Below are 17957 nucleotides of genomic sequence, written 5' to 3'. Positions count from 1 at the left end.
AGCACTGCTACACACCCACTCCATGTCCTCCATCTTCTGGTCTACTATGTCCCCTCGGTGCCTCACCTTGTCATCTGCATCCTTACTCCATGCCTCTGTTATGACTGGAAGGGTGTCCTGGTTTCTGGCACAAATGTGTAATTCATGTAATTTGGATGAGCATCCAGACCTAGGGACACTTGCTATCTCTATTGTCATCTAGCACTGTGAAAGCTTCACCTCTTGGTTCCTCTCTTCATGTGTTCAGCTCATATTCTTCATTTCTAACTCAAGACAATGTTAATCACCACACTGCTAATTGCTCTTATGTCTACTTCCTCCAATACTCTTCACACAGCAAGCCAGAATGGATTCTTTTAAATATGTCTCCTTGCAGTGATAATAGAGCAACATAGGAACAAAGTTGTGCCAAAAACAAGCGTTAACAACCATGCTGCTTCTAATGGCCTCCTGAGAACAGATTCCTAAGCAGCTCTCAGGAACACAATTATACACCTGATTCTCTGATGAGCTGTGTATAAGTTACTGACAAACTTTGAATCAGTAACCTGACAGATTTGTTTGATGTGAAGAAAATAAAGTTTGCATATATCCAAACAAAGATTTAGGTTCTCTTCCCATTGAGTTCAATGCAAGTTTAAGTGGAGTCAGGATCAGACTCTTAATCCCTCAAAGTAAGGCTCTATGCAAATGAGTAAAATAAGTACAATAAGTAAAGTGGATTGAGTTAACATCTCTTCCTGTTAAATGGATTGGAAAGCTGTTATAGCTCCTGCTCAGTTTCCCACTGGGCTTCTGCCTCCTCAGATGGACATTCATTGTACTGAGACGTGTCGGTGTCTTTCTTGTGAGCATGTACTCGATGTTCATGAAACTGCCACCTCAGGCAGGCCCCAGGGATGAGGTCTTAAGAGCCCTTCCAGTACTATACAGATGTCTGATACTTCATTTTACTGATCCTGAGACCCTTTCATCATATGAACTTGTCTGTGAATGAGATGGTGGTTTCCCCAGTTCCTAATGAATGGATGTGGTACTAATTGTCAATCTTGCTGCCAATCTCAGGGAAATGCCAAAGACTGGATGGGTTTGGGGACTGAATCATCCTCTCACCCCATAACCAGGTCCTGCCTGCCTGAGGCACATTAGTGAGGCAGTGCAAGGAAGTGTGCACCTCTTGTTCCCAGGCATGTACTTATACTGCACATGATTAGAGGACTTCGATCTCCAGGGCTGCCAATCCAGCCTCTGTCACTATTGCTGAATTATTTGAAATTCAAGCTAGTGTTAATGTCACCTGCACTCTCTTGGGGATTCTGCTGGAGGAGGGAAGCTATAAGTCCTGTCACGGGCTCAGTATGGACTTTGTAAGCATGCAACCCAGGGACCTCGGTCAAACCTGTTCTTAGTGCCAACCACTTTTTACAGCCTTTCAAAGAAAGTGGTGTTGCTTGGATAGGGTGACCATATTTTCCAAAGGAAATTCTTCCCACTTCACATGGCTTGCCTGAGGCCCCTCCCCATCCCCACAAGGCCAGCCTGATTGCGTCCCACCAACCCACTGCCTATTCACACAGGGCCGGCCCAAGGCCGCCCTCTCAACCCCACGCATGGTGCTGGCCCAAGACCCCCTGCTGCCTGCCTGTGCGGTGCCAGCTTGGCCCAGGCTGCTTACCTGAGCCCTTTCTCCTGCGCGGGGCTGGCGTTGCTGCTTGCTCCCCCTCACATTCCTCCATGGCCCACGAGGGGTCACACCCCACTTTTTTGGGCAAAACTGTGCATTTGTCAGTTTGCTTTTACCAACTGATGATCAGTCAGCAAGAGGCAAACAGGACAAACCCCCAGTTTTGCCAAAAAAATTGGGATGGTCGGAACAGGGCTTAAAAAAGGGACTGTCTGGCAAAAACAGGAGATATGGCCACCCCTTGCTTTGGGTCATTTAAGGTAGGCTGGAGAAGGCACCCAGACAGGTGTGGGTGTCGTCAAAGAGGGGAACTTGCACTTGAATAAATATTTGAGACTGTTGCAAATGCTAAAATATACTGTATATACAATGTGGTGTTTGTACCAGTTTCATCAAGTATCTCAATGCCTGTGACAAATGGAGCAAACATTTACAGTGTATGCGTTCCAGATGTGTGCCTGCTCCAGAGCAACGCACACGCTTCCAGAGTGCACGATTTTTCTGTATAATCCAGTTCATTTTCTTCCAGTAGTTTGCACTGAATTCTTCTGGCTTGGTCTGGAGCTTTGGTCTGGAGCTTGCAATTAGCACAATTCAATAGCTGTTAAATAAGGTAATCACTTGTTATTCTCACAAAGGCTTTAATCTGGCAACTGATATTTCTCAATAAACCCATGCTCGTACTGGGTGAGCTCTATTAAGATGGACTCTAAAATGAAATTAAATTAACTCTCTGCTCTGAAAACCATGGATTCCACTCCTCCTCCCTTCTTCCACTGACACGAAAGCAAACAAATTCCACCCTCAGCTTTAGTAAGTGATCATATGGAAAAAATGGCAAACTTCTCAGCACAAACCTCATCAGGGAGGTGCTTCAGACCTTTCCAGACTCCCAAAGGAGATGGACTGGGGGACCTGGGTGTTGTCCATTCACTGACTGTTCCTGCAGTGAGGAGGATAAAAGGAGTTGAAGTTACAGTGGGTGTAAGGGAAAAAAGCCTTGTTATAACTGATGCAGCATCACTGATGATTTGCCACCCTATTACATCAGGCCCAGTTTTGGATCTTTGGCTGATTTTAGGCATGTGCAACATTGCAGTTGCTTGTTGCTGCTATATGGATAGAATGGGACTGATCTGTCTTAACGTAAACAGACTTGTTTCCACTTGGCTAGTGAACAGTTTTTGTGTCACATGAAGGAGACCTAGCTTCCAGTTCCATGTCCTTTCCTCTTTTATTCCTCAGGATGGGAATGATAGGGAGGATACAGGCTCAGCCTCTAGAGAGATCGGGAGAGTTATGTCACCAACAGCTGGTATAAGAATGGCATGGATGGGCTTGGAGGGAATCCATCTATCTCATTCTCTGAAAGAAGGAATGGTGTCTGGTATTTAGGCTTTTGAATCGGCGGTGTAAGACAGGTGCTAATGTGGAGAGAGGGAGACTTTCACAGGGATGAAAGTCCTCCTTGAGAGAGTGGACAAAATTGTGGGGTTTCCAATTGCGCTGAGATGATTCCAGGGCATTAGCTCTGAGCTAAGGACTTCTAAGTAGTATCAGATTCTTAGCACTTAAGTGAGGTGACTTAGCAATAATTGGCGTGAACAGGCGTGATAAGTGATTTCCATAGGTGCAGGATCCATTAGTAAGAAGGAAGATTTTGTAATATTTGTTCCACCACCACTACACTTTTACAATTGTAATTCCTATAATCTGTCTTCAGTGCTCGATTCAAACATGGCATTATTCAGCAGTGGACCAAGTTAGAATATACATTTCCCATGAAAATGATGTTCCTGTGCTCTAAGTGTGGTCACATACAAGAAAATCAATTCCTATGCAATAGATAATGACAAAAGGGCAAATAACTATATAAAAAGCCAGGGATGTTTTGTAAACAGAACAACAACAACATATATACAGAAAACAAGAAGTCCAGTGGTTTGGGACTGAGCTACCTGAGAGACTGCCTCAGCTCTCGGGCAAGCTCAACTGTAGCAGGGATGGGAGTTCAAGTTGCTAGAAAAATGAGGGAGCTGCTGGCAAGATATTGTCTGCAAGGGAGACTGGCTCTGAAACTCACCTTCCGTGCCATAGTCCAGCAGATCCCAGATCTGTAACTTCTGGAGTTCCTGCAAGGCTCTTTTCTCTTAATTTCTGAGGAGGAGAAGGAGGAGGAGGAGAGAGAGTGTGTATATATGCACTATCTGGTGCACTGGGAGATTATGGTATTTATGATGAGATGAGCGATTTTTTTCCTGTCCATATTAAATCGTACGTTGTAATTGTTGTAAGGGCACCTGGTGCAACTGATGGGTCTTGCACCTTTGCTTCTCTCAGGGCGGAGTCCCCTGGCTCACCCCACTTTTACACCACGTCTCCGGCTATCGCATTCTGTGTACCAAAGATGATTAGTCTGCAGGCCTGACTGTGTTTGGTTACCTGCATGGATCCCCTTTGGGGGCTGTGACCAGTAGGTGACACACTGACTCAGATCAGCTTCTTCAAAACAAAATATTATTGATATACATCTAAAAGAATGTAGCATTTGGAGAAAAGGGTTAAAACAACAAGCAGCCTACAGGCCTTTGCCTAAAGGTTACATCTAATTTATCCAAGACTCCTCAGCCTCAGGGAGTGAAAATCAGTGTGCTCCCCAGTACTCACTGCCTCCTTCTGTGTCCCTCTCAGCTTCAGGACTGAGGTTTTTTTTCCCCTCCACAATTCTTTATTTCATTTCCCCCAATTGGATTTCCTTCCTCTTCCCTCCCCCATGCCCAGGTTACCAGCCAGTCTACTGATCAGAGCACAGTGGAGGTAAAACTTCAAAGGACTTGATACCTGTATTTAAGTACTAGTCAGTGGGTTATCTACAGCCATTGTCTGCCTCCATGAGGGTGAGCTCCTGCAGTAGTTCACCTTTTGAAACTGGGTAGCAAACAGCATAATGATAATTAAATATACAGAGGTATACATAATATTCATTGAAATAATACAGATGTCTCCCACATTCTTCACAGACATATTCTCCGAGAAGTGGTGGGGGGATCTTGCATTGCTACTTGTCTTGGCAATCCTGATCCCTGGATAAACAGAGGACTTTGGTCTGCAGTGGCCAAATCCTGCCCTGCCTTATGCCCTTGTAGCCTCATTGAAATCAGTGAGGTCAGTTTCCCTCCAGATTTACCAGTTTTGTACATTTTACTGATAATGGATCACTTAAAAGACTAAAACCCTAAAAAGGCTATTAAGAACAGGTATACGGGAATTGTAACCCACTTTCAGTGCTAGGATGCTTAGCCAGATATATGTCCAGCATTAAGCACTTTGTATCTACAATTTGTGATTGTGCTGATCCTCCTTGCTAGAAAGGTTACCGCTATACTATAATCAAATTCTGGAAAAGGGGGAAAAAAGCAGCAGTGATAAATTATCTGACTCTGGAATCAAACTGTATAGTTTGGCCATGATTTGTCATCTGCCTAGGACAGGGGTTCTCATACTGTGGGTCATGATCCCTCAGGGAGTTGCAAGGTTATTACATGGGGAGGTCATTGGGGGGTCATGAGCTGTCACCCTCCACCTCCAAACCCTGCTTTATCACCTCCAGCATTTATAATAGTGTTAAATATAAGAAAATGTGTTTTTTAATCTATAAGGGGGGTGTCGCATCATAGGTTTGCTGTGTGAAAGGGGTTGTCAATACTAAAGTTTTGAGAAACACTGGTCCTAGGAGATAGAGCTTTGAGGGTACTAAAATTGAAGCTTACTGGCACAGGATAAGATGTCTCTAAATGTGTTACTTGCTATGGCAAAAGTACCAAAGAGAATAAAAGTTCTGTGACTGTGAGATGGAAAGGTTCCCAAAAAGAAAAAGATTGGGCTCCATTACAATACAGTGATGTAGCTAAAAAGAGGGGTCACTGTGGCAGTTGACAGGTTCCACTGAACTATTACCAACCAAACTCCAAATGCTTTTTGTGGTGCAGCCTTGTCCTAGCTGAGGTGGCTCCAAGGACCCTGCAAAAGATGAAGCCAAGATTGCCTACAAAGATTTCTGCCTGGTTGAAAAGTGGATTGCTGTTGGCAAATGTATCTTTATGGTTGTAAAAAGAGCACCCGAGAAAATGAGAGAAAAGACCAACTAAGAACGGGGGAAAGCAGTAGAGATAGGACAGGACTCTACTCGGTCTTGTCTACAGTAGCTTTTCTTCCTTAAATTAGATTTCCTTGCTGCTATCTATTCAGTTCCACCTGCGTTGAAGGTGGGAGCATTTCTAATGTCCACCCAATTTCTCTCTAATGAGAAATTACCCACTTCTTGGGTCCAAAGAGCACTGACACTTGGAGCCATGTTGTTACTAAGGAGAGACTTTTCAAGGTTTCCTTCTCACAAGATTTTGGCTCAAACTGCTCTCTAATATACACATGAGTCTCCCAGTGATTTAATCCTGTTATAGAAAATCAAAATAGTTGAAAAACAATCCCAAACAAAAAGTGAAACTTCCGGTACTAGAGCTCCAATTTCCAGTGGTTCAGTTATAATACTTAGCACTTGAATAGCTCTTTGTAACCATTCACTCATTTATTCTGAGAATACCCCAGTGAGATAGGCAAGTGTTATAATCCCCATTTTACAGACAGGGGAAACTGAAGCAAGAAGAGGATAAGTGATTTATTCAGGGTCTCTCAATAAGTCATTGGAGTAGAGTCAAGATTAGAACTCAGCATTCAATCCTGTGCTCATTTCTTTAGACCATATTGCCTCTTAGTTAAGATGCACCTGGGGGCAGGCACCCAGGAGACTTGCAGTTATGCTTAGTCTACTGAAAAGCTGTTTTAAACTATAAAAATCACAGAGGGAATTTTCTGATAGATCTGTTCCCTTCTGCTTTTTTTTCTCTTTAGCTGGTGCTGCCTGAGTATTCTATCCATAGCCTTTTCTGCATCATGTTCTTGTGTGCTCAGGAATGGCTAACCCTGGGGCTGAATGTTCCTCTGGTTTCTACTTCACTTTTGGAGGTAAGGCTGTCTTCTATGTACTGGACTTATGAGTCAACCCTCATTTGTCCAAATCGTGTGCATGCTATGGCATAAGGAAACAACAGCAGTAACATGAAGGAGGATTCTTTCTCCACTCTCCCTTTCTAAACCATTAGTTGCATAGGTAGGTGAAACTCAGTTCTGCTGTGGGTTCGTACTTTTAAGCTGAAAGGTCCTCAAACTTTAACTGTCAATCTGGAGAAAGAGGAAAACATGAAGCATTCAGGTTCCAGTGAAGAGGATGAAATGGATTTTAAAGCTTCTACAAACCTGAATATTAAAAGAAATATTTTTATGGCACTTAAGGGGGGGAAAGGAGTATATCTTTTTTAAAAAAAAAATCTTAGATTAAGTTAGTTAACTATTCCTAGACAGTAACTCCTTGCTTAACGTTGTAGTTATGTTCCTGAAGAATGTGACTTTACGTGAAACAATGTTAAGCGAATCCAATTTCCCCATAAGAATTCATGTAAATGGGGGGGGGTTAGATTCCAGGGCAGCTTCCTCTACTCTGCAAGCACCAGGGGCGGGGGGCTCAACCCTTAGCCCACCCACTCCACCCTTTCCCCCAAGTCCCACCCTTGACCTACCTCTTCTCCCCCCCTTTACTTCGCACACTGCATCCTGTCTCCTCCCCCTCCCTCTCCTCCCTTCTAAACGCTGCAAGCCAGCTGATTGCCGCCTTTGGGAGGCAGGGGAGGGAAGGGGGAGGCACGCCATGTCCTTGCTCCTCCTTACCTCCCCTCCTGCCCCGAGCAATCAGCTGGCACTTCCGGCATTGGGAGGCAGGCGGAGGGAGGGGAAACCTGCGTGCTGAGTCCTTGCTCCTCCTCTCTCCCTCCTGCTTCCAAACGCCCGAAGCCAGCTGATTGCCACAGGCAGAAGGAAGGGGAGGAAGGGGAAGACGCTGATCCATGGGGTCTGCCGGGGGCTGGAGGCACTGTGGGGATTGTGTTAGGGAGGCCTGCCAGCTGTGGAGAAATCAGGCAGCCAAACAACACAAGAGTGGCAGCATTGCATAACTTTAAATGCAGCACGTTCCCTAATGATCAGCATGTAACAATGAAACGACGTTAAGTGGGGAACGACTTTAAGTGAGAAGTTACTGTACCAGGTTGGAACACAAATACTACAGCAGCATTAGAAGTGCTTGAGAACCAGGGAAATGCAACAGACTACGATATGAAGTGAAACTAACCATTGCATTAGGCACTATACGGACACAGGGCAGTCCTGGCCTGAAGCGCTGCTATCTAGAGGGGACTGAATGGGCGTAGAGATGAAACTACCCTCTCCAACCCTTCCATCAGGGTTGTGTATCATTGATGGGAGGAGTCTGAAGGATGTTTTTCTCTTTCACTTTTGTAATTGTGGTTAGGGTTGCCAACCTGTCTATCAACACAAACCCAAACACCCTTGCCCCTCCCTTCCCCAGGGCCCCACCCCATGCTCCACTCCTTCTCTGAGGCCACCTCCCCTGCTCACTCCAGCCCCCCTCCCTTTGTTGTTCACTCTCCTCCACCCTCACTCACTTCACCGGGCTCGGGCAGGGGGGTGGCAGGCTCTGGGAGGGAGTTTGGGTGCAGGAGGGGGCTCCAGGCTAAGCCCGGGCAGGAGGTGGAGTGCAGAAGGAGGGGCTGTGGGTGCAGGATCTGGGAGGGAGTTTGGGTTGCAGGAGTGGCTCGGGGCTGGGACAGGGGAGTTGGGGTGCAGAGAGGGTTGGGGTACAGACTCTGGGAGGAAGTATAGGTGTGAGAGGGGGCTGGGGCAGGGGGTTGGGGTGTGGGAGGGTCTGGGGTTCTGGGTCTGTGGTCCTCTGGGAGGGAGTTTGGGTGCAGGAGGGGGCTCAAGGATGGGATTGGGGTGCAGGAGAGCGGTGCAGGGTGCGGGCTCCAGCCTCTGGGTGGCACTTACCTCGAGTGGCTCCCAGAAGGGACCAGCACATCCTGCTCCTACGCTCGGGGCAGCCAAGAAGCTCTGCGTACTGCCCCAGCCTGTAGGCACAACCCCTCACAGGTCCATTGGCCATGGTTTCCATTCCCAGCCAATGGGAGCTGCGGAGGTTAGTGCTCAGGGTGGGAGCAGTGCGTGGAAACACCCTGGCTGTGTCTCTGCCTAGGAACACAGGGACATGCTGGCCACTTCCAGGAGGGCATGAAGCCAAAAGAGCCTGTGCTAGCCCCACCTGCCGCCACCAGACTTTTAGACCCTAAAATCTCCTGGATTGGCTTCAGTACCATCCAGGAGATCGAGCCCGATTCCAGGAGACTCCCAGCCAAACAGGAGGGTTGGCAACCCTACTTGTGGCCAGATTCTCTAATCTTCTCCAGGCACTTTGTGCTGCTCTGGCTTTGAAGAGTGGCCGGATTCTGGTGTAGATGTCTGCAGGCAAGCTTTCCATTAGTGTAAAACTGGCAGAGGCAACCTCCCCCATCCCATCACAGTGGGAGGGACAGGGCATTGCAGGAGTGGGATGTGGTGGAGTGAAGCTGGTCTATGCCTGATCTTCCACTGGTTAAGGTCACTTGGGGACATCAAGAATTAGTTGCTTAAGGTAAAGTTTCTCTTCAGCAGCTCTAATTTACGCTAGAGCCAGACAATGTAGGATCAGGGACCTTCAGCCAGCTCCCTGGTAGCCAAGCCCCCAGCGCACCCTAGTGAAGAATCAGCCCTCCATCTGTCCTTAGGATAACTAAGGGACTTTAATCTCCAGTGCTGTCAGTATAGCACCTTTCAGTAGCACTACATTCCCATAAAAATTTTAAAAGACATACATGATTTTTATCTTCTCAGGGTCTCTTTATATCAGGAGGGTTAAAGAATGTAGCAGAGACCCACTGCTGTGTAGCAGTGTGAAGAGCGGTGTTATAGTGAAGAAGATAATTAGGAGTATCTTGGCTTGGAACTAAAGAGTGGGAGCTCTCTCATAGTATTTGCTACAAAAGCTCAGTAGTAATTTTGAGTGGAATGGCACAGTGTATTATTCTGAGTTTACAGTGACAATCGAATTCTCAAAAGCTTGATGGAGTTGTGAATGTGCTTTCTCTCTGGTGGTACTGAACACATGAAAGCTAATAGTATTTCCAACACAATTTTCACAGAGGGGAACACCTCAAGTGTCACAAGAACAGGTGTCTGGCAAGTGTGAAAATTATATTTAATGTGCAAGGCAAAAATGTTGTTTGTGGATGGCAAGTGTTTATAGTCATGCTTGGGGGGGAGTATAGTAGATCTTTATCTGCAGAGATGTCTGCATATGTATGCTGTTACTCTTATTATTATGCCTTCAGTAAGGATCAGGGTCCCTTATGCCAAGTGCTGTACAAAGACACAGGAAGATGTGGGGAGAAATCATAGGCCCAATGAAGTCAATGGAGCCAGAATTTCACCTATGGCCCCTTTTGAAGAATCTGCAGTCTATAGAAAGATGAGTGAGTGTGACAAATGCTAGAAGGGAAGGAAGGAGAGAGAACATGGTTAGCATAATGAGAAGTTAAACATCTGGTTCCACAAGTTGGCTATGTGCTGGCTCTGCATCATTTAAAAGGACGGGTGGGTTTTTAAATAAACATGTACATCTAATCAGTTCCTGATCCCATCAATCTCTATATAAAAGTTTCTATACTGTATTTTTAACAATAATAACACTACTTCATCTAAGGATCTCAAAGCATTTAACTGGAATTGATCAGGAAATTATTTTTCCTCATGAAATAATTTAGACAAAAACAATGTCTTGTCCTCAACATTTTTCTTCATTTTTTTGAGCTTTTGTTGAAAACACAAACATTTTCAACAAATATGGAAATTTTCCTTGTGTAGAAAAGTCATTTTCCATTCAAAGATTATGTTGGTGGCAATTTTTTCAGCCATATAACAATGCAGCTAAGCCATATAATGCATGCCTTATGAGTAGGGCCCTACCAAATTTATGTTCCATTTTGGTCAATTTCACATAGGATTTAAAAAATTGTAAATTTCAGGATTACAAGCTATTGAAATCTGAAATTTCACAATGTTGTAATTGTAAGGGTCCTGACCCAAAAAGATTATGAGAGGGTCACAAGGTTATTGGGGGGGGCGGGCGGGGGCTGGTTGCAGTACTGCTACACTTACTTCTGCATTGATGCTGGCGGCGGCACTGCCTTCAGAGCTGGGCAGCAGGAAAGCAGCAGTTGCTGGCCAGGAGCCCAGCTCTGAAGGCAGAGCCGCTGCCAGCAGCAGCATAGAAGTAAAGATGGCATGGTATGGTATTGCCATACTTACTTCTGCGCTTCTGCCTGCAGAGGTGGGCCCTCAATCAGCAGCTGCCACTTTCCGGCCACTCAGCTCTGAAGGCAGCAGTGCAGCAGTAAGGGTGGCATGGTATGGTATTGCCTCTTTTACTTCTATGCTGCTGCTGGCAAAGTGCCACCTTCAGAGCTGGGCGCCTGGCTAACAGCTGCCACTTTCCAACCACCCAGCTCAGAAGGCAGCGCAGAAGTAAGGCTGGAAATACTATGACCCTTTTGGGTCAGGATCCCCAATTTGAGAAATGCTAGTTTCCCCTGTGAAAACTGTATAGTGTAGGGTAAAAGCACACAAAAGACTAGATTTCATGGTGAGAGACCAGATTTCCTGGTCTGTGACATGTTTTTCAGCTGTGAATTTGGTAGGATCCTACATATGAGATATGCAAGTATTATTATATTCTTTTTACAGATAGATAAACTGAAGTGTTTATTGGTTCAGAGAGAATTACCTGTTGTCATGCAGTTAGTGACATAGCTGCTATTAGAATTCAGGAATCTTGATTTCCTATTCTGACCACTAGACAAGACTGCCACTCATAACATATTCATATTAGAGAGTAAGTCACAGTCACATAAGGAGGATGGAAAGTATTGTTCTAAACAGTTAATAGAACATAGGAAGTCCACATGAATTAATTGTGGGTTGAGCATTGGCCTGCTAAACCCAGGGTTGTGAGTTCAATCCTTGAGGAGGCCACTTAGGGATCTGGGGCAAAAATCAGTACTTGGTCCTGCCAGTGAAGGCAGGGGGCTGGACTCAATGACCTTTCAAGGTCCCTTCCAGTTCTAGGAGAGAGGTATATCGCCAATTGCTACAGGGATATATGAGTAGTCTGTTTAGATTGGTATCGGATTTCAACAATGGCCAATGCCATATGCTTCAGAGGAAGATCTAAACAGGGGTTGGCAACCTTTGGCACGTGCCTCGCCAGGGTAAGCACCTTAGTGGGCCAGGCCAGTTTGCTTACCTGCCACATCCGCAGGTTTGGCCAATCGCGGCTCCCAATGGCTGCAGTTCGCTGTCCCAGGCCAGTGGGGGTGGTGGGAAGCAGGGGCCAGCACAACCCTCATGCCGTGCCGCTTCCAGCCCCCCTGGCGAACCTCAGCCAGTGGGAGCCACGATTGGTTGAACCTGCGAATGCAGTGGGTAAACAAATCGGCCTGGCCCTGGCGAGCTGCATGCCAAAGGTTGCTGACCCCTGATCTAAAACCTCCTAACTGTGGATTTCTGTGTCATGGGAGAAGATGGGATTTCTTTACTCTGGGCTAGTGATCTGGAGCATGAGGACCTGCAACCTGTAAAAAATGGATTTAGAATATTAGTGTCACTCCAGATGTTTTCTCTTGCTCTTTCAGGTACTTCCATTGCCCAGCGGATAGTTCAGAGCTTGCATATGATCCACCTGCAGTCATGAATGCAGACACCTTGAGTTACTGTCAGAAAGAAGCATGGTGTAAACTAGCTTTCTATCTCCTTTCCTTCTTCTACTATCTTTACTGGTAAGCTTGATCATTCCTATGTGGAAGTGGTACAGAGCTGTTTTTCATGTAAAAATTAAGCTTGCACTATGAACCAACAAGAACAGGCAGCCTCATTCCTTTTGTCTGGAGCAACCATTTCAGTCCCCGATTCAGGCAGCATCCCTGTTCAGAACAGCACTTAAGCATGCATTTAAGACCCATTGAGGTCATAGGATTTCCAGTTAAGCATGTACTTACATTCTTTCCTGAATTAGGCCCAATGCATCCCCAAGGTTTCCAATACAATTTTGTTCAGCCTTCAGTCAAAGAGGTATTTCTGCTAGGAAATGAATTTTTTTTGGTCCTTTGGATAGTCTGTTTAGATGGATGTCACTCTATGTTGATATCATAGCAAATAAGTTACATCAGCTGTTAATAATAAACAATATTAGGGTGAAATCCTGCCCTGTGCTATGCAAGTTGATTCTTACCTAACACTCAAAAGAGCACTAGAATGGGGGCCAAATAGCTGCAGGTGCACCTGAGCAGCTAGCATGCATGCTTTGGTCTGCTGCAGTAAGGTGCACTGCAGTAGTACCTCTACCGTGGCCTATCCCTGAGCCAGCCTCCCTGCATTATAAAGATAGTTCTTGTGCTAGATAGATAAGGCCTCATCCAAAGGTCACTGTGAGTGAAGGAAAGACTCTAGGTCCATGGACAGCTCCACCCCACTCCTCCCTCTTACACTGTCACATTTACTAAGGGCAGAGATGCAAATGGCTGATGCAAGGAATATGCAGGGATCATGTCTAGTTAAGGCGACACCCTGCATGATCCTTGCACTTTTGCTGGTAGGGGCCTGTAATTACACTAAAGCAGCTTGACGACACAAATTCATGTTTTTACTTTTAAATGAAGTTATTTTATTTTAACTTTATCCCTCTACTCCTCTCATAACTGGGATCATGTCCAGTACCCCGTCTCCACACCCTTATGTTGCATAATGCTTTGTAAGATGGGGCTTGTTCAATCAATACAGTGCTGTGGGAGGCCGAATGTCCCTTCCTGATTAGCAATAGCAATAATATAATATCTGCTCACTTGTCAATTACAGCATTATCCGAGGTATAAATGCTGCAGGCTGCATGTTAAAATTTGTGGGAGTAAATTGAAAGTAATTACTAAAAGCAAAATTAATGTCTGGCCAAATCTGTGTGAGAAGGCACCAGCGTCCTCCCCTTCCTTTACCCATCTGCTCCCCTTGGCATGAGTCAGAGGCCTGGTCTACACTACGCATTTAAACCAATTTTAGCAGCGTTAAGCCGATTTAACGCTATACCCGTCCACACTACGAGGCCCTTTATATTGATATAAAGGGCTCTTTATATCGGTTTCTGTACTCCTCCCCAACGAGAGAGTAGCGCTAAAATCGGTATTACCATATCGGATTAGGGTTAGTGTGGCCGCAAATCGACGATATTGGCCTCCGGGCGGTATCCCAGAGTGCACCACTGTGACCACTCTGGACAGCAATCTCAGCTCGGATGCAGTGGTCAGGTAAACAGGAAAAGCCCCGCGAAATTTTGATTTTCATTTCCTGTTTGCCCAGCATGGAGCTCTGATCAGCACGGGTGGCAATGCAGTCCCAAATCCAAAAAGAGCTCCAGCATGGACCATATGGGAGATACTGAATCTGATCGCTGTATGGGGAAACAAATCTGTTCTATCAGAGCTCCATTACAGAAGACAAAATGCCAAAGCGTTTGAAAAAAAAATCTACAGGCTACACAGTGCTGCGTGACAAGCGTAATGGGAAGCCAGAGACTCAAACAGACGCTCATGGAGGGAGGGAGGGGGTACTGAGGACTCCAGCTATCCCACAGTCCACAGCAGTCTCCGAAAAGTATTTGCATTCTTGGCTGAGCTTCCAATGCCTGTAGGGTCAAACACATTGTCTGGTGTGGTTCAGGGAATAGCTCGTCAATTTACTCCCTCCCCCCCCCATGTGAAAGAAAAGGGAAAGAAATTGTTTCTTGACTTTTTTTCAGTGTCACCGTATGTCTACTGAATGCTGCTGGTAGACGCGATGCTGCAGCAGTGAAGAGCAGTATCTGCTCCTCTCCCCTCCCTGGTGGCAGACTTGATGCTTGATAATTGCTTAATACCCCTGGCTGGCCTCAGGGGCTCCTGGGTAAAAATAGGAATGATTCCTGGTCATTCCCAGTAGATGGTACAGAACGGCTGGTAACCGTCTTCATCATAGCAACTGGGGGCTGAGCTCCATCAGCCCCCTCCCTTTCTGGTGTAAAAAAAGATTCTGTACTGCCTGGACTATCATAGCAGCAGGATGCTGGGCTCCTCTCCCCTGCACTGCTTAATGTCCTGCCTGGACTGTCATAGCACGGGGAGGCTGCCTCCCCCTCATTTTATCTCACTAACAAGTCACTGTTTCTTATTCCTGCATTCTTTATAATGTCATCACACAAATGGGGGGACACTGCAATAGTAGCCCAGGAGGGTTGGGGGAGGAGGGAAGCAATGGGTGGGGTTGTTGCAGGGGCACCCCCCGTGAATGGCATGTAGCTCATCATTTCTGCGGGATCTGACACGGAGCAGCTGTACTCTCTGATACACTGCTTCTCTAGTACACTTGCCCCAAATTCTAGGCAGGACTGACTCTATTTTTAGAAACCATAAAGGAGGGATTGACTCAGGGAGTCATTCCCAGTTTTGCTTTTGCGCCCCCGGCCAACCTCAGCCAGGGGCACCCATGATAGCAGCAGACAGCACAGAAGGACAGATAACCGTCATCTCATTGCCAAATTACCCTGGCAGCAGACGGTACAGAACGACTGGTAACCATCTCTGCTATCATGCAAAAGCAAATGAATGCTGCTGTGTAGCGCGGGAGTATTGCCTCTGTCCGCGGCATCCAGTACACATACGGTGACTGTAAACAAAAAAAGCTGAACGGGGTCCATGGTTGCCATGCTATGGCGTCTGCCAGGACAATCCAGGGAAAAAGGGCGCGAAATGATTGTCTGCCGTTGCTTTCCCGGAGGAAGGAATGACTGATGACATTTACCCAAAACCACCCGCGACAATGATTTTTGCCCCATCAGCCACTGGGCTCTCAACCCAGAATTCTAAGGGGTGGGGGAGACTGCGGGAACTATGGGATAGCTATGGAATAGCTACCCACAGTGCAACGCTCCGGAAATCGACGCTAGCCTCGGACTATGGACGCACACTGCTGAATTGATGTGCTTAGTGTGGCCGTGTGCCCTCGACTTTATACAATCTGTTTTATAAAACCGGTTTATGTAAAATCGGAATTATCCAGTAGTGTAGACGTACCCAGATACTGTCTGAGTGGGAAGGACATGGATTATGCTTTGTTACCTCTCCTGGCTGTGCTAACTTCACCCATTCCTTCCTTGGCCTGTTTGGGGAAGGCAGAGCCATAGTACCTTTACCTTCACCCTGTTGTACTGGTCAGCAGACTAGAATCAGCTAGTTAGTGTTTCAGAATTCCCTCTGGGCCGCTCATTTCTGTCATCCTAAAACATGGCCAGAAACTTCCAGTTGCAATCTGGCCCTAAGCGATCTAGTGTAAATTGCAGAATCACCTATGTCACCCCTATCTATATTATCAGAGATGGAGATACAATGAAGCAGGTCTATGGTAGTATAATATGATTTCATAGTTACACAGACTTACACTTAAGATATATGTATCCTAGCCAACTGATCTCTTTATTTTTGATGTTCCTCCACTGCATGAAGATTTTTTTCTCTTAAGAAATGAAACACCACCATTTCAGTGGAAATCCTGCTTTTCCTTCTGGAAATGGCTGGCAGAAATTTCAAAGATCAAACACTAGTAGAGTGGTTTTATTTTCTTCACTTTTCAGACTCAGACATCAGAAGTACATTATTAAGCTCACACTCAAAGCTTGTGGTGTGGTGGAAAATGGCTAATGAATTCATAGCATCTTGAGTGATTCCTGATACTAATCTTGAATCCACCATAATTCTGTTGCTATAGAGAGATGGAAGGAATGTGAGCCAGTATAGCAAAGGAAGGCATAGGCCATTAGAGTCAGAAATTAGGAGTGGAGGGTAAAGGTTATAAAATTCAAAGTGCTTTGCATACTTCAAAGGGACGCTTTCATACTGGCTCTTTCTCTTTTGCATTCAGCATGATCTACACTTTAGTGAGCTCTTAACTCAGAAATCCTCATTGAAGACTGGGAACAACAAAGGATGGAGAGCAAGGACAAGTCAGCCTAAAGTGATGCTTGGTAAAAAGAATAGCAAAGAGAGGAAAGCTTTGAACCCAAGCAGTAATACAGTATATGAAAGACATATGCAGTAAGAATAATGGCCAGCTGTGGATCTGGAGTACCATGGAAACTAGGCTGAGTAAACTATGCTTATCTTCTGTTTCTCTGTGTATCCCAGTCTGTGGCTTTAAAAAAAAAAGGGCAAAAAAGTATCACATGTGGAGACAAAGTCAAAGAACTATCCGCATCTGATGGGAAATGCTGCTTAGTGAAATTAGTTCATCACAAACTGCTATTTCACAAGGAGCAAAGCTTCTCAATGACTATTTTGTACTGAAGAGTGAAGGGGGAGGATCACCATGCATGGGAGTGGTGGCTAAGGATCCTGCTAATACACCTGTTAAATACACAGCATTCTGATCATGAACACTCATCGGAATCAAGGTGAGATTCATGTCAGTTATCCAAGGATGTTCATCGGACTTCAGGGAAAAAAGTTATTGTTATCTTGACAATTAAATGATTTTTAATGCTTTTTTTCCCCACCCATGACAAAGAAATTAATAACTTGCACTGGTAGTGCAGTGATTTCCAAAAATATACTGTTTCTGTGATTGAATATCCAGTGGTATATATTTTTATATTCCATCTGTGATGCAACAGTTTATGTATGGTACAATTATGTCTAAAATGCATTCAGTTATGACCTAATTCTGTCAACCATTCAGTAGCATAGTTTTCCTCTTACTGGGGAAAAAAATTGTTACAAATCGCAATATTATGGAATGTTGTAACATGAATATTCTACACACCAGAATGGTGTATGCAAAATATTGTATCTGTAAAGGACCAGATTATTTTAGTCTGTAATTTTCTCATGCTGTTTCATGTGTGTTGTCCAGTTTAATCTGAAATTAATGGGCTGTTTTGTGCTTGTTTTCCCACATCTTGGACAAGTATTGTGAAGGATGGTCAATCCTTTTAAAAATATTTTAATGCAAAGGTTTTTTACTTCATCTTAGAACAGGTTGATATAGATGGACTGTGTATGCTTATGAATGAATAAATATATATGCGCACACACACAATCCAGCTATAAATATATATTAAGGTAAATTGTTTGTTTAAAACCTGTGACTAGGGTGCTGGGCTTCTAGAAAGTGTTTTACACACCTGCTATTGTATTAAAAA

General features: G+C 45.1%; 1 protein-coding gene across 1 annotated transcript in view; it reads left to right on the top strand.

Annotated features, from left to right (window-relative positions):
- CNIH3 (cornichon family AMPA receptor auxiliary protein 3) overlaps positions 1-17913 on the top strand; it is an 85207-nt gene extending 67294 nt beyond the window's left edge. The window contains 4 exon segments of the mRNA XM_030554287.1: positions 6593-6688; positions 6690-6706; positions 12376-12519; positions 16682-17913. Of these exon segments, the coding sequence (XP_030410147.1) occupies positions 6593-6688; positions 6690-6706; positions 12376-12519; positions 16682-16709 (285 nt within the window). The 3' untranslated portion in view covers positions 16710-17913.
- Positions 17914-17957: the final 44 nt, after the last annotated feature.

The sequence above is a fragment of the Gopherus evgoodei genome, chromosome 3, assembly GCF_007399415.2.
Source record: "Gopherus evgoodei ecotype Sinaloan lineage chromosome 3, rGopEvg1_v1.p, whole genome shotgun sequence".
Lineage (NCBI taxonomy): Eukaryota > Metazoa > Chordata > Testudines > Testudinidae > Gopherus > Gopherus evgoodei.
This window is presented reverse-complemented; position numbering and strand designations above follow the sequence as displayed.